The 14,555-nt window shown below is 37.7% G+C and overlaps 1 protein-coding gene across 1 annotated transcript; it reads right to left on the reverse strand.

Moving 5' to 3' along the window:
- Window positions 1-471: 471 nt before the first annotated feature.
- Window positions 472-12,109, reverse strand: LOC125685544 (butyrophilin subfamily 2 member A1-like). Its single transcript, XM_048928642.1, has 12 exons — window positions 12,009-12,109; window positions 10,356-10,418; window positions 9,319-9,591; window positions 8,123-8,221; window positions 7,422-7,448; window positions 6,001-6,027; window positions 5,474-5,500; window positions 4,992-5,018; window positions 4,511-4,537; window positions 3,166-3,186; window positions 1,699-1,725; window positions 472-1,165 (listed from the first exon to the last, which is right to left on the reverse strand). Exons 2-12 carry the CDS (start codon window positions 10,414-10,416, stop codon window positions 660-662), a joined length of 1,122 nt encoding a protein of 373 aa, XP_048784599.1. The 5' UTR covers window positions 10,417-10,418; window positions 12,009-12,109; the 3' UTR covers window positions 472-659.
- Window positions 12,110-14,555: the final 2,446 nt, after the last annotated feature.

The raw sequence follows: 14,555 nt of genomic DNA on the forward strand, positions 1-14,555 counted from the left end.
TTCATTTCTCAGTTGGACAATTTTTCAAGGCACTGATCACTGTGAGTAGTTGGGCCATGTTGTACCTGGACACGTACCACGTCACTAACTCAGTGTCCTGATTTTCTTCCAGTTATTCAATCAAATTTTATTTAGGGGGGTTTTAAACTGAGCAAAAGTATTAGGACTTAGATAGTTTTTTGTTCGTTTTTTTTTTTTGATGCTGGCTTAACCACAATTTGAATTGAAGGTGCAAATTAGGTCATTTAATTCTAGCTGCGTATACATGAGTTCAAAATGCATTATGCTTCCACATTCAGTCAGTTGAATATAACTGTTGCTTACAAATGACTATATCTGAGTTTGTTAGATGAAAATGAATATACAGTAAATAGTACAAATACTGAAATAAATATGTAGCACTTAGGTTTTTTGTGTTTATTTCTTCTTATTCCAGACAGAATAAAATACAATTGCAATGTCTGATATGTTTCAGTTTTTACAAAATGAGCTCTTACAGCAAGATGACTCCCTCTGAAGTACTTCAGGGACTATTTCTTCCTTAACCATAGTTTTTAAAGATGAAAATACATTCTTTTCTTCTTCTACATTTTTGCATCCTCTCTTATTCACCACACTGTTCGTTTATTCATCTCTTTCTCACTCTATGGAAGAGAGTCCTAGGTCTGTGGTTTTACAGGTCGTACCCCCAGCCATTCGCCACTCGAGTCTGGACTGAAGAATGGATATTGTTTCCCAGTAAACTCAAAGTAGACAGACCCAAGAGGGCTCATTTCTTCAACATTGTAGAACGAAAGCTCAGAATTTTCCATATCCAGGAGAACACCCACCACACTGCACTGTTTACAATCACTTACATCCTCCCCACCAGTTAGTATGTATTTTCCCTGAGAATACTGTAGACTGAATAAATTATTCTCTGGGAATGAATTCCCTGTGCTGTTCAGTATCATATTCCTAATTTTCTCACTCACCACTCCCAGCTCCCATTGTGATTGGTTCCCCACCTCCACTTCCCAGTAATGTTTTTCGCATGGAAAACCTTCAGTAGCTACCACCATCGCTTTGAGGGCTGTCTCTGTCTTGTTTGAGGACTTTACCCTCCTGTTGTCATTACTAATGCAGAGGTTGGGGTGTCTGCATTTCTGATCCAGAGTGATATTAACTTGAAAAAGAAAAAAATCAAGCAAAAAGTAATTACTTCTGATTTTCAGGAAAATTAACAAAAATGTCAAAGGCATAGAATACAGAAGACAAATAGTAAAATAATCAAATAAATAAGTAAATTTATACACCAGGAATGTATCCGGATTTTCCTGGGACAAAAACTCAATAGGAAAACAACCTACAGTGGGACATGCCTTTTCTCTGGTTTCATTGTGGCTTAATTAAACCATCAGCACTCATATTGACTCGTCAGTTTGTTTTTTGAGTTGAATATAAAGCTGAATCTCTTGAAGTCACATAACATTTAAAAAGGTCTTAAATGGAACGAACAGAAATGATCCATTTCAACTCATGATTTTGAGAACAGTGTAAATGGGAGATGCCTACAAAAGACTGTGTGCCTGTTTCAACAAACAGGATTAATATTTTCCCCAAATTATTACATCCTGTGAATTTTTTGTGGCAAGAATGGTAGATATTTGTATGTGCATGGAAGAACATGAAGTTAATGGCAGATGAGTATTGGCTTACCTGCGTTGCTACGAGCTTTCCTGAACTCTGCAAGAAAAAATAAATAAATAAATAAATAAATAAATAAATTTAAATTACTGTAGTATTAACATACCTGATTTTGGAGCTGTTACAAAGAAGCAAGAATGGCTGAGGTTGGAACCAACCACTGGGTCCATCTGTACAACCCCAGTGCTCAAACAGAGGGGGTTGTCCATACCATAGACTCACAGAATCATAGAATCAGCAAGGTTGGAAAAAACCTCTTAGACCATCCAGCCCAACCATCCACATATCACTAATATTTCTCACTAAACCATGCCCCTCAGTACAACATCTAAATGTTTCTTGAACACCTCCAGGGTTGGTGACTCCCTTTCATCCCTGGGCAGCCCATTCTAGTGCCTGACTGCCCTCTCTTGAATAAGTATTTCCTTGTGTTCAGCCTGAATCTCCCCTGGCACAACCTGAGGCCATTCCCTCTTGTCCTGTTGCTAGTCACATGGGAGAAGAAGCTTCACTACTTCACCACAACTGCCCTTTGGGGAGTTGTAGAGAGTGATAAGGTCACCCTTAAGGCTCCCATTCTCCAAACTAAATAATCCCAGTTCCCTCAGCCGCTCCTTATAAGGCTTATATACAGACAGACCACTCTGTCTTCATTGCCCTGCTCTGGACACGCTCCAGGGCCTCAGTGTCTTCCTTGTAGAGAGGGGCCCAAAACTGAACACAATATTCAAGGTACAGCCTCACCAGTGCTGAGTACAGAAGGTTGATCACTTCCTTGTTCCTGCTGGAAAAGCTATTTCTGATACAAACCAGGATGCCACTGGCCTTCTTGGCTACGTGAACATATGGCTGGCTCATGTTCAACCAAGTGTTGATCAGTATCCCCAGATCCATTTCCTCTACACAGCCTTCCAGCCATTCCTGCCCCAGTCCTGTAGCGCTGCCTGGGGTTGTAGTGGCCAAAGTGCAGGACCTAGCACTTAGACTTGTTGTCCTTCATCCCCTTCGCCTCAGCCCAGCAATCACCCTGTCCAGATTCCTCTGGGCCCCTGTAGGGCTTTCCTATCCCCAGGCAGATCAACACATCCAGCCAACTTGCTGTCATCTGCAAACTTACTGAAGGTGCACTCAGTGCCCTCATCCATGTCACCAGTAAAGATACCGAGCAGGACAGGCCCCAGTACTGACCCCTGGGGAAGACCACTTGTGATTGGTCACCAGGTGGATTTAACTCCATTCACCACCACTCTCTGTCCCTGGCCCTCCAAACCAGTTCTTCACCCAGCAAAGAATGTATTTTTTCAAGCCATGTGCTGCAGCTTCTCCTGGAGAATACTGTGGGAGACAGATGACTTTTGAACATCTACAAGGAGGGAGACTCCACGACTTTTCTGGATAACCTGTTCCAGTGCTCCATTTTGATTTAAATGTTTTGATAATTGAAAAGGTGACAAAATTCATTTTCTACTTGCAACTCACTGAGTTCATTCCGGATGTTTTCTGAAAAACAGAGAGAGTTATGTTATAGCTATGTATGGCAAGGTTCTCCTGTAGAATCTCAGCTAATATGAGTATTTCCAATACTACATTATTTGTGACTCGGCCTATGACTCAAGAAAGGATGCTAGTGTAACTTCAGAGTGGAGGTTATCTAAATCCAAGCTAGTCACCTGGGCTGTCTGTAGAGTCATAGAGTTGTAGAATTGTTTGTGTTGGAGGGGACCCCTAAAGTTCATCTAGTCTAACTCTTCTGCAGTGAACAAGGGCATCTACACCTAGATTAGGTTGTTCAGAGCCTGGTCCAACCTAACCTTGATTGTCTCCAAGGGCGAGGCATCCACCTCCTCTCTGGGCAACCTGTACAGTGCTTCACCACCCTTACTGTAACAAAATTCTTCCTTATGTCCAATCTAAATATCCTATCTTTTAATTTGAAGCAGTTTCCCCTTGTTCTGTCAAACAGGCGGGACTCAGTACTCCGGGTGAGGTCTCATAGCACAGAGCAGAGGGGCAGGATCACCCTCCCTCACCCTGCTGGTCATGCTGCTTTCGATGCAGCCCAGGAAACAGTTGGCTTTCTGGGCTGCAAGAGCACACTGCTGGCTCCCATCCAGCTGCCATCCACCACTACTCCCAGGTCTTTTTTGACAATGCTGTGCTCCATGCTTACCTCCCCAGCTTGTATTGATTGTGGAAGTTGCCTCAACCCAGATGCAAGACCTTGCACTTGGCTTGGCCCATTGTGAGGAGGAAGAGATGGGTACATCAGAAAATTTACTTTCTGCTGTTTCAACCACCTCACTCTCGAATGTTTTCATCTGTCAGTGTGGAAGCCAAGACTATTGCCTAAGCCTTAGTGTCCCACTTGTAAGGATTTACAGGGGCTGTGGATATGCTTCACACCACCAAACAGAAATTTTATATAGCCAAGAGTCAAACTGCATATAAATGTATGTTTGTGTGACTCTATAAATATTATTCCTCTTTTTAAATATGTCAGTTAGTAGAAAGAGACTTTTTTTCTCAGTTACAGAAAAAAAACATTGAAAAAATTGAACCTTTGATGGGCTCCATAAATGATACTCCCTTACTATGGAAATAGATATACCAGGGACCAAGATTGTGTCTTTTTTTTAGGGAACAACTAAGCCTCAAAGCATGAAAGAGAGAGGGAAGTGCTCAAAGCATGAAGAGAGAGGGAGGAAAACGGACCTCTAGTCTTTTAAAGATCTCAAAATGTTTCACTAGTCAATTCTAAAATAGCATTTCTGATCAAACAAAACTTTAATAATTAAGGACTTTTCGAAGTAAACATTATCCTTACCAATTCTTTTCTTTGCATCCTCATCTTCTACAAAGAAACAAAATTAAAAGCCCATGAAAAGTTAGGAAGACTTTTAGGAAGATAGGTGAATTATGCTGCACTCATAGAATTATAGGATATTAGATTTATAGAACACTTTATATATGGGACTAATCTGTCTGTATGTGTAGAACATCTAAATAGATATAGTTATATACAGGTAACTATATTTAGTAAGATAGATAGATGCTTTTTATATAGATACATAGGTATGTATATATACCTATGGATAAAAAGAGGGATGGTGTTTATACATACATGTGTAACACAAAATTCAAATTATTTTTTTGTTGGATTAGGGAAGTTAACCTTTGCAAGTTATAAATTCTTAGAGTGTTTTCCAATTCTGTTGTTCAAAATGCATGAAACATCACTATTTTATTAGAATAATGTGATAAAAGTATAAAAAAGTAGAAAAGTGGGAAAAAAAATATTAATTTACCCTTCTGAAATCTTGTCTTTTGCTCTTCTGAAGAGTAAAGAAACAAAGCATAAGTAACAGTGAAATTCATTTCTCAAGAAGAAAATTGACAAGATCTGACTGAGAATTTCAGCAGTGAAGAGTGTTTTCATTTTGGGAAATGAGGCCTATTATTAAGCTCAGAATAAAATGTAAGACACACAAGCAGGTCATCAAAGCTGATAAGGTAAATTGTCTGCTGGAGACAACTATCCCTGTTATTTACTGTAGAAGGAGTCCAAATGATTAGCTTAGATATATAAAATCCATTGGCTAAAACCAGGTGGTATTAATATTAACTGCTATTACTATCTTCAAATAATTGAAAATCTGGGAAAGGAAGACATTTTCACTGTGGACCCACTCTCATGATCCTTTTTTTTTCTTTTTTTAAATGAAAAAAAGGGTTCTTCTAACAATCTTCAAAACCAACATAACAAAGAGAAGTCAAAATATGCTCTTACCCCATTTCTGTTTGAGTTTATCTATGTCTGAAAAAGATTTTTATTAAATATTAGAAAACTACTTCTTTTCCCTCTCTGATACAATTTGCATGTCCAGCAAACTTGCTGTACAGCATCAACACAGTTTGCTGGCTTTGTATTTATACAATGTAGTCCTAGTTGGTAACAAAGCTCCTAGATTTTTCATAAAGAGTTCAGAAAACTATATATTTTCTTCTACTTTTCCAGGCTCTGGAACTGAAATCTTCTTTTCCTTATAAATTGGAACTAATCATGAACAACGATCCCAAATCAAGAATGTATTAAATTATATTAATTCACTGATAGAGCAATTTGCAAGCTCAAATACTGACCAAAAATACTTCTCAAGCCAGATGCTCTTAGGAATTTATCTTTACATGGATAAAGGGAACTTGATGCAAAAACAGTACAGCTACAAATATCTCCTGAGCTCAACCTTCAGCTATTCCTAAAGAATTATATGTTTATAGAGAGAAATCACTATGAAAAAACACTGTCAGACTTACCTTGTTGAATTTGCTCTCGTGCTTTTTCTGTGAACAGAAATCAATACGCTTAGATCCTAAAAAAAATCCTCCAAACGCTCAGCATTCAGTTTTAAAGACTACACAGGAGTGATTAAACCGCAACGACTTCTATGGATATTTGTACGAGTGTATTTGCATTACATTTATATACATATGTACATAAGCTATTAGTTGGTTTTACTAGGGAGTAGACTTAAAAATAAATTATTTTTTTCATAGTCTCAGTTTAAACAATTGCAGTACAGTCACTGACAGAAACAATTTCTTTTTCCCAAGTTAAACTTGCCTCATGCAGCGTTTGAAACAAAAGCAATAGATATAAAGCACAACCAATTTGACATCAAGCCTTGTTTTCTCTGCTCATGAACTCCAGAGGTCCTTTCAGTCTCTATGATTCTTTGAAAAGCAATGAAAAACTTTCCAGCAATGATACAAATTTCAATAAAACTTTCTGAGGGCTAACTCCCAATTTTACATATCTAAAACATTCATGCTTGTATGCAAATTTCTGTATAGTTTCTGGATAGCAGTTCAGTTCCTCAAGTATAGCAGAGAAAACAATTCTTTTATTTAGACTTATCATTAGACTTATCATTAGCAGACACTGAATTTATTCTGTGTCTCTTCTGTAAGTCTGAACATTAAAACTACTCAGAAATTGATGAAAGCATTCATCCAAACCACCAGGTTCTTAAAACAAACATTAAAAAAAAATGACCCAAAACAACAGAAAACAGAAAGAACAACAATAAAACAAATTGCTCAGCATTATGAATGTTTGGATTGTTTAGAATGAACGACCACCTTTAGGCCAAGAACCTTAATCTAGCTTCACTGTTCCTGTAGTCATTACATAGTAAAGATTTCCCCCACTACAACTCAGAAGGATAAGTTTGGTTCCTGCTCTGAACTGCAATCAGATATCCATCACTGCTGCTGAGAAAGATGTAACTGTCTGAACTAAGTCATATAATTTTCTCTTTTCTTTTGACTGACTTTTCTATTGCAAACACTTTATAAGTGTCCAATTTTCACATGCAATGCATTTCTTCACTGAAGATATTCTACTGCTTTAAAGAGCCTGGACATGACAGCTAGGGAAATGGTCAAAAAATCATTTTTCTGGGAGTGGAAAACTTCTAGATACATGGTTGGTTACTGTAAGAAAGCCTGCCAAGGTTATGCATGCAGGGTGATCAGCAACAAAAAGAAATTAACTGCTTCTTTCCACATTGACAGACAGTACATAGATTGGCCAAACCTAAATTCCAGTCTTTAGAAAGCTTTCATTAAACAGCTTTAGAAATACAACTAATTAACTCAATTGTTTATACCACTGGCTAACTGTGTTTATACTGCTGTCTCTATTGATGATGAAAAGTGGTATCAGTATTACTTACCTGCACGAGTGATTTCCTTATTGTTATCTGAAAGAGAAAAAAGGGGTGGAGAGGGAGAAAGAAAATGTTATCCAACCTTCTTCCCTGTTTACTTGTAGGGTTTCACATGAAACCTTGGATATTCTATAGTGGTCATGTGTATTGTTTGGTAAAGAAAAGTTATTTCCAAAATATCTTGTTTTATATATACTTTCCACTAAAATTACAAGAAATCACTCACAATGCAATGAATAAAATTAGTGATGCTAAAAGAAAAGCATCAGCCAGTGTACTTCATTGGCAACTGATTTGTGTTGCTAAACTGTCTTAGGAACTGTTATATAAAGCAATAAAATAGCTTGCAAACGAATGGAACCAGTGGATATCTTTGGGTATGGTGACATATTTCAAGTATTTGAAAGAATTTTACTATTTCAGTAATGAGATTAATTTGAAGTAATTATTTCACTATAGTAATGCATTGATTTATCTTCTAAGGCATGATTTTATAGGTTTATACTCTAAGATGTCAGAGTAGTTTACAGTTGCTTAAAAAAGGAAATAGAATGTGAGAAATGTAGAATTGTAGAAATACTTTGAAGAGTCAAGGCTGAAAAATCACAGGTGTGATTTTCCATTACCCTGCACAATTCCCAGATAATTATGAATAAGATGGCAATGTTTTCAACCAGACTGCATGTGGCATTGTAAGTGGAACTTACTTCTGATTTTATAAAATGCAGCGAGGACCAGGAATATGCTCAGGAGCAGGATCACAACAAAAGCCGCCAGCCAAGGGGAGGTGGAAGGAAAGAAGGCATCTGCAAATTATTCAGGGGATCAGTTATCATTTTTCTTGCAGAACCAACTGTTGATGTACTCTCTGTTCATTGCTGATGTCTGGCTTCAATAGTTTAATGGCCATTTTCAACAAGGCAAACCATCAGCATAAGCCTGGAAACAACCTTGAGAGTATCACGATCCAGAACAAGATAAGATCATGGCTCTACTTGGTGAAATCTCAAAGTTGTATTGTCAGGCTCTTATAAAAGCTTTTAACAAGGCTAAATATATAGCTGAGTTGGTAACTGCTTGTGCTGAAAGTGTTGTATGTGTACTACACTGCATATGCGTTGTATGTCTGTAGCAATATGTTGTAACCACATTTAATTTTACTGGGAAGGCCAGAATAAAATAATAAATATTAATAAATAATACTAGTAGTAATAGTAATATGATTAATAATAAGGTTAGCCACATTCCAATCAAAAAATCATCTCTGTCAACAACAGCTGATTTACCATTACTTTAGATACCGCACTCTGAATCACTTTTGGAGAAGTCTGTTGAACTCCTTTGGATGATAAAAAAACAAACAAACAAACAAACAAAACTTTTTTATGTGTCTGAAGTGAAACAAAATGAATTTGGATCAAAGTTTTGCATTCATAGACACACGTAGGAGCAGTTCACCAGGACTTTCATATCGCTGAGATATTTTGCTGTGTCGTCAGAGGTTTGTCTAACCCACACCAAGTGTTATAGCAATAGAAAAAGAAGTGGAAGAAAATGAAAGGGAAAGAGAGAGAGGTGTGACAATAGCTTTCCCGTCCCTGAAATTGAGAATAGGCACCATCTGATAACAGCAGTTGATTTTCCCCATGCAACATCACATCCATGGAAGGATATTTTTGTGTTTTGTTTGTTTGTTCCTGTTTTAGTTTGTCGCACAAGGAAGCTAATGGCTGCTCAGAGGAAAGCAAAAAACAAAAAATAACAGCAGCAAAAAACTGAACCAGCCAACAAATAAAAAAATTATGGAAGAAAACTGTTTACTCTGTACCACTACAAATATGTGTTCCTGGGGCAATTTGGTCTGCATACGTTAGCTCACTACAAGCTGGAAGCTCATACTCACCTGCAATGGCAACTGAAGATTCTGTTGATGTTTTCAGTTGTTTATCTATAATTTTGCAGGACGCAGAGTTTCCAGATCCTGCTTTGAGAATGATGGAGCTGCTGACAGTGGCAGTGCTGGTGTCAGCAGAAAGAGGAGTTCCTGTGATGTTGTCTCCTCTACTGTTTGTCCACAACAGTTGAGCTTCAGAAAACAACCTTTCAGATAAACATTTGAGTCGAATGCCTCCATCCTCATAATCATCCACAACAAGCAGTGGATCATGGCCAACACCTATAGAGGAAATGGATAAGCAGGTAATTTTAAAGGGGAGTCTTCGAGAAGTTTTGCATTTATGAAGTCCTAGCAGCAGTTTGCCCATTGAAGCTGCAGCCCTTATCATACAACTTTAGCAAGTATTGCCACAGCTCTGGTCAGCCAGATTGTAGAGGACAAGTCTGAGAATTAAACAACATGAATGAGCTGGAAATAGAAGTTATTAAAAGCTATCTCTTTTTTAAATGACCAGAATCAAGTACTCATGCAAAACTGCCACAGTAACAGTTAAGATAGGGTTAGTATTAGAGTTATGATTTAGGGTTTAGAATTACTGTTTAGGATGGAGTTCAACTTAGGGTTTAGGGTTAGAGTTAGGTTCAACTATCCAGGTTAGTTGAGTATATTCATCTCATCAAATTTTAGCTGTTCAAAATATATGCATTTCACTGAGGCAATCATTTTGTAGAGAAAATGCACTCCCTACAGAGTGATTAATTCCTTTGGAAGAGTACTATAGGATAAATTAATTATGTTATGCCTGTCTCCTATCAACTACACAAAGTCAGATACAACTGAGCACTCAGATGCTCAGTTTTAATACCCACAGTTGAGCACACTAAATCCCAGAACATGCATCTGTGTTGCCTGAAATTCAAATAAATCATCTAAAACTGGACCTTCTGGAGAGGAAAGGAGTTATGGGTGTCATCCTATGTATTCATAGTCTCATAAAAGAATTCGGCACAGAGGGAAATTAATCCATTACAGAGCAAAATTACCTGCAGTGGGCTGGAGTCTAGATGCCAACACCGAGATGAAGATGGCTGCTGTCAGCTCCATACCTGTATGACAGGGAAAAGTCAATGTCTAAAGGAAAAATAAAGGATGTGGGGGCCTACACAGCTGAGAGATTTGGGATGGCCCTTTGGATCTGATGGCAAAGATGATACTGATTTAAAGCAGAACATAAAATCTGTCGTATTTAGAAATATAGAGCTATGGTATGAACACTGAAGTCTCCTAAATCTTTATTTCTTGAACCAGGAATATATATTGTTTCAAGACAATGAAATTATAAACACAGCAACTTTTCTTGTTTTGGGAATCCAACTCTAGCCATGGAATTCCATAAATATCCCTAACAAAGGATAATCTAAACATATATTAAATAAAGACATGCTGCTATTGGCATTTTCTTCAACTTCTCTTTGGATCCATTTTGGATAAAATGGAACCTCTCCTTAGTTCTAGCCCATCCAAACTCCCCTGAGGATTTTTTAGAGATTCCCCTGGTCATAATAACTAAGACCAACACTTTTTCAGCATGCCATAAGGTCACTTTTATAGCAGAAGAATTCCATATAACCAGAGGTAACTCTTTTTCTTCACTAACTGTAAAGGGAGACAGAAAAGCCAAACAAGCTTAGAAGCCTAACATTTAGCTATCTCATGATATATGGCATGAGTCCTACTTTTTGAAGAGAAATATAAGTCCATTAATAAAGCCATCAAGAATGTGAAAGTTTGACACATTTTTGACTGCTTTTATTAAATTAGTCTTTTCATTCCTTTGGATGTTCACACACTGTTTAAAGGTCTTTCTCTGTTGTCAAGGTAACTAGAGATATTTTTTTTCACTCTTATTTTTTTTGTATCATATCTATTATGTAAATTTTTTATCATATCTATCTCTCATATTTATCAATCTAATAGAAACACAAGAGGTGAGATGCGTGGGAAGAAATAGGAAAAGAAACTGTGCAATACATTGGGGAGGGGGGGGTGAGGAAAAGTAAAAAAAAAAAATGCATATAGCAAAAAAGCAATGAAAATAAACAACAGGGATTAAAGTGCCTACCAAGTCATCCTTCATGACTATCCTTGCTGTGGCATTGACACTGAAAGGACAATAGAGAAAACTCTGGAGTGCACCAGCTACAAGCAGGGACAAAGAGAAGGATGAACATCAGAAATGAAAGTAATGCCTCACAGCAAAGAAAGATGACAAAATGGAGGAGAGGATTAAGGGATCTGTTCCCATTTCATGCCGTCAGTCACATCTGAGTCTTACCAAAGGGACTGTACAACCACATCTCACTTGATGAGTGTGGATTTCCCTTTGCTAAACTTGATTTTGAGTCCAGAGCTAACTCAAAAAGAAAGTATGTCTTCAAGACAGATAGTCTAGAAGATATGGTTGAGGTTTTTACTGTGCCTAACAAACAACAGTTCACCATATAAAACCACACACAAAACATTGCTCAGCAGCTCCCAGGTATAATCCCAAGAGATTTTTTCATGGTAACATCTGAAATATCTGCTAATCAAGTCAATACAATACAACAACTGCAGGAGACAGGAGAATTATTCAGAGCTCTTACCTACACAAGCATCTAAATAAGCTACTAATTGTGTCAAAGAGAAATACAGACCTGCATTTCAATAGTACTGCTTTAGATTTCCACAAATGCAGCTGCACCTTACTGAGATCCACATGCAGGCTCTTAAATCTGTCGGCAGTGCTCAGAGGGATTCTGACACCTTTGGACTTTGGACTGATCAGTTTTCTTGATCATAAAAAGGAAGTTTTTATTTCCAAAGGTTACCTATCAACCTTTGCAATGCAGCAAAAGGAAGGTGGGAATTAAAATAATAGGTGTGGCAGGGAATTTACACTTTTTGTAGTCAAACAGTCAATACCTCTATGGAAGGTAAAAGGAAGTATAAAGTAGAAACTTCAGATAAAAAAGGTTTCTAAAATGTTGAGGAAAATTAACTCCAAGGAATAGAGTTAACCAATGAATTTCTTATGGATACAACAGGATATTGCTGGCTGTTGGCTTTCCAGGATGCAAGTGCACACTGCTGGCTTATGTCCCTCTGTTTGCCCATCAGAACCCGGAAGTCCTTCTCTGCAGCACTGCTCTCTATGAGTTTTTGTACCAGTCTTTACTCATGTCTGGGATTTCCCCTATCCAAGTGCAACATAAAATCATAGAATCTTTAGAGTTGGAAGAGATCTTTAAAAGTCATCTAGTCTGACTCCCCTGCAGTGAATAGGGACATGCACAGCTAAATCAGGTTGCCCGGGGCTTGGTACAGGCCTTGAAAGTCTCCAGGGATGGAGCATCAACAACATCTCTAGGCAACTTGTTCCTGTGCCTCACCACTCCCACTGTAAAAACATCCTGCACTTGGTCCTGTTAACCTTATTATTTTATTTTGTGCCCACTTTTCAAGCTTGTTCTGGTCCCTCTGGATGCTGTCCCTTCCTTTTAATGTATCAGCTGCCTCATTTAAATTGGTGTCATTGGCGAACTTGTTGAGGGAGCCTTACATCCCACTGTATAGGTCACTGATAAAGACTATGAAAAGCACTGGTCCCAGGGTGAACCCCCACATGAACCTAGAGTTGTTGACCACAACGATTTGGCTGCAACCATCCAATTTATTCCTTATCCACTGAATAGTCCACCCTTCAAATCCATCTCTTTCTTATTTAGAGATAAGAATGCGATGTGACAAAGAAAACACTTATTTCTTTGAGTACCTGAGATGACCCTATCTGATCCTGTTCTATTCTCAAGAGCCTAAGGTAGCAGAGAGATACCTCAGTCAAACCTCAGTAAGAGAGCCTGCTGCTTGAAAAGAAAGCACCGATGGGCTTTTGGGTAAATGTGCATTTCTTTAAAGGGAATGTAGGTGGGGTGAATACAAAACAAATTCAATAGCAGAAGTAGTGTGAAAGTGTTTCAAACAGAGGAACACACTAAGATATATTAGTACTTTAGGACTTTAAGCTAACTGTGGAAAAATCACAGATCATATGTTTGAAATAAGAATTACATGAAACAATAGAAGTGACTTCTACAAGTGTTTTGTTGGTTTTTTTTTTTCTTCTGTTTTTCTTTTAAATGAGCTATTTGTTAAACAGGTAACTTCCTCAAGTGGAAGAGAAAATCAAATATTTAGATGATACTATTTGCCTACATATATTATCTCTTTATTATCTATTACAAAAGAGAAGCTGTTGAATAAGATGGCACCCAAACTTAGAAGAAAGATGTCAGTCATCAAAACCTGACTGAAAAAGCCACTCAACAAATGTTTACAACTGAAAAAGACAAATGAACTGCATAGCCCTAAAAAGAAACAGAATAAAGTTGTAATAATTGATGCAGAATTTACACAAGACCTAAGAACTGGTTCTTTGTTAACTCTTGGCAACGTAGCGTTGATGCCTTGTCTCAGACACCAACCAGATGGTCTCACCAAAATGTAGTTGTTAACAAACGTGTGACTATGTCCTGTGCCTTTCATCACCTTCCCAAACTTATGTTTGTAGAGTTCATACTTCACTCAGGCACATTGTCTAAGGGATATAGTCTCTACAATGACTGATGTCAAACACAGATGTGCATGAATTAGAACATGATGTTTTAACACGAAGGTTCAAGCATCATATTCTACTAATCACACATCTTTCTCTGTGCAAAGTATTTTAAATTTATTTATGAAGTAATTTTTTGCAACTGTAGTGTAGAACTTTAACTTCTTCATGCGATCCATTAGTGCCTCATACTGCCAGAGCTGCAGAAAAGAGAAGTGAAAGCAAACAAGTGAAAAGTGTTGAGATGTGAATTGTTGATGGGGAGGCTGAACATGTCCTAGTGTGTGTTCACAACAAGGCACAACAGGCAAGGTGAGGACTTGGTGATGTATGTCATGAACTCCATAACTCGCTTTCAAACATATTCCTTGAAAGTTGTTAAAGAAACTACAATTATTTCAGGATGATTTGATCCTATATTACACTCTGCACCATTCTTGGGCTTAAAAAAAAAAATTGGTGATTTCAGTTACTTTACTATATAAACAGCTATGAACACAACCTTTGCAAGATTTCTGTGAGCTCTTATTAAATGTAATTGCCTTCTTCATCAAAGGCAAACAAGGGGAATCACACCTTCTACATGGAG

Source organism: Lagopus muta, chromosome 28 (assembly GCF_023343835.1).
Source record: "Lagopus muta isolate bLagMut1 chromosome 28, bLagMut1 primary, whole genome shotgun sequence".
In the NCBI taxonomy this organism is placed as follows: Eukaryota; Metazoa; Chordata; class Aves; order Galliformes; family Phasianidae; genus Lagopus; species Lagopus muta.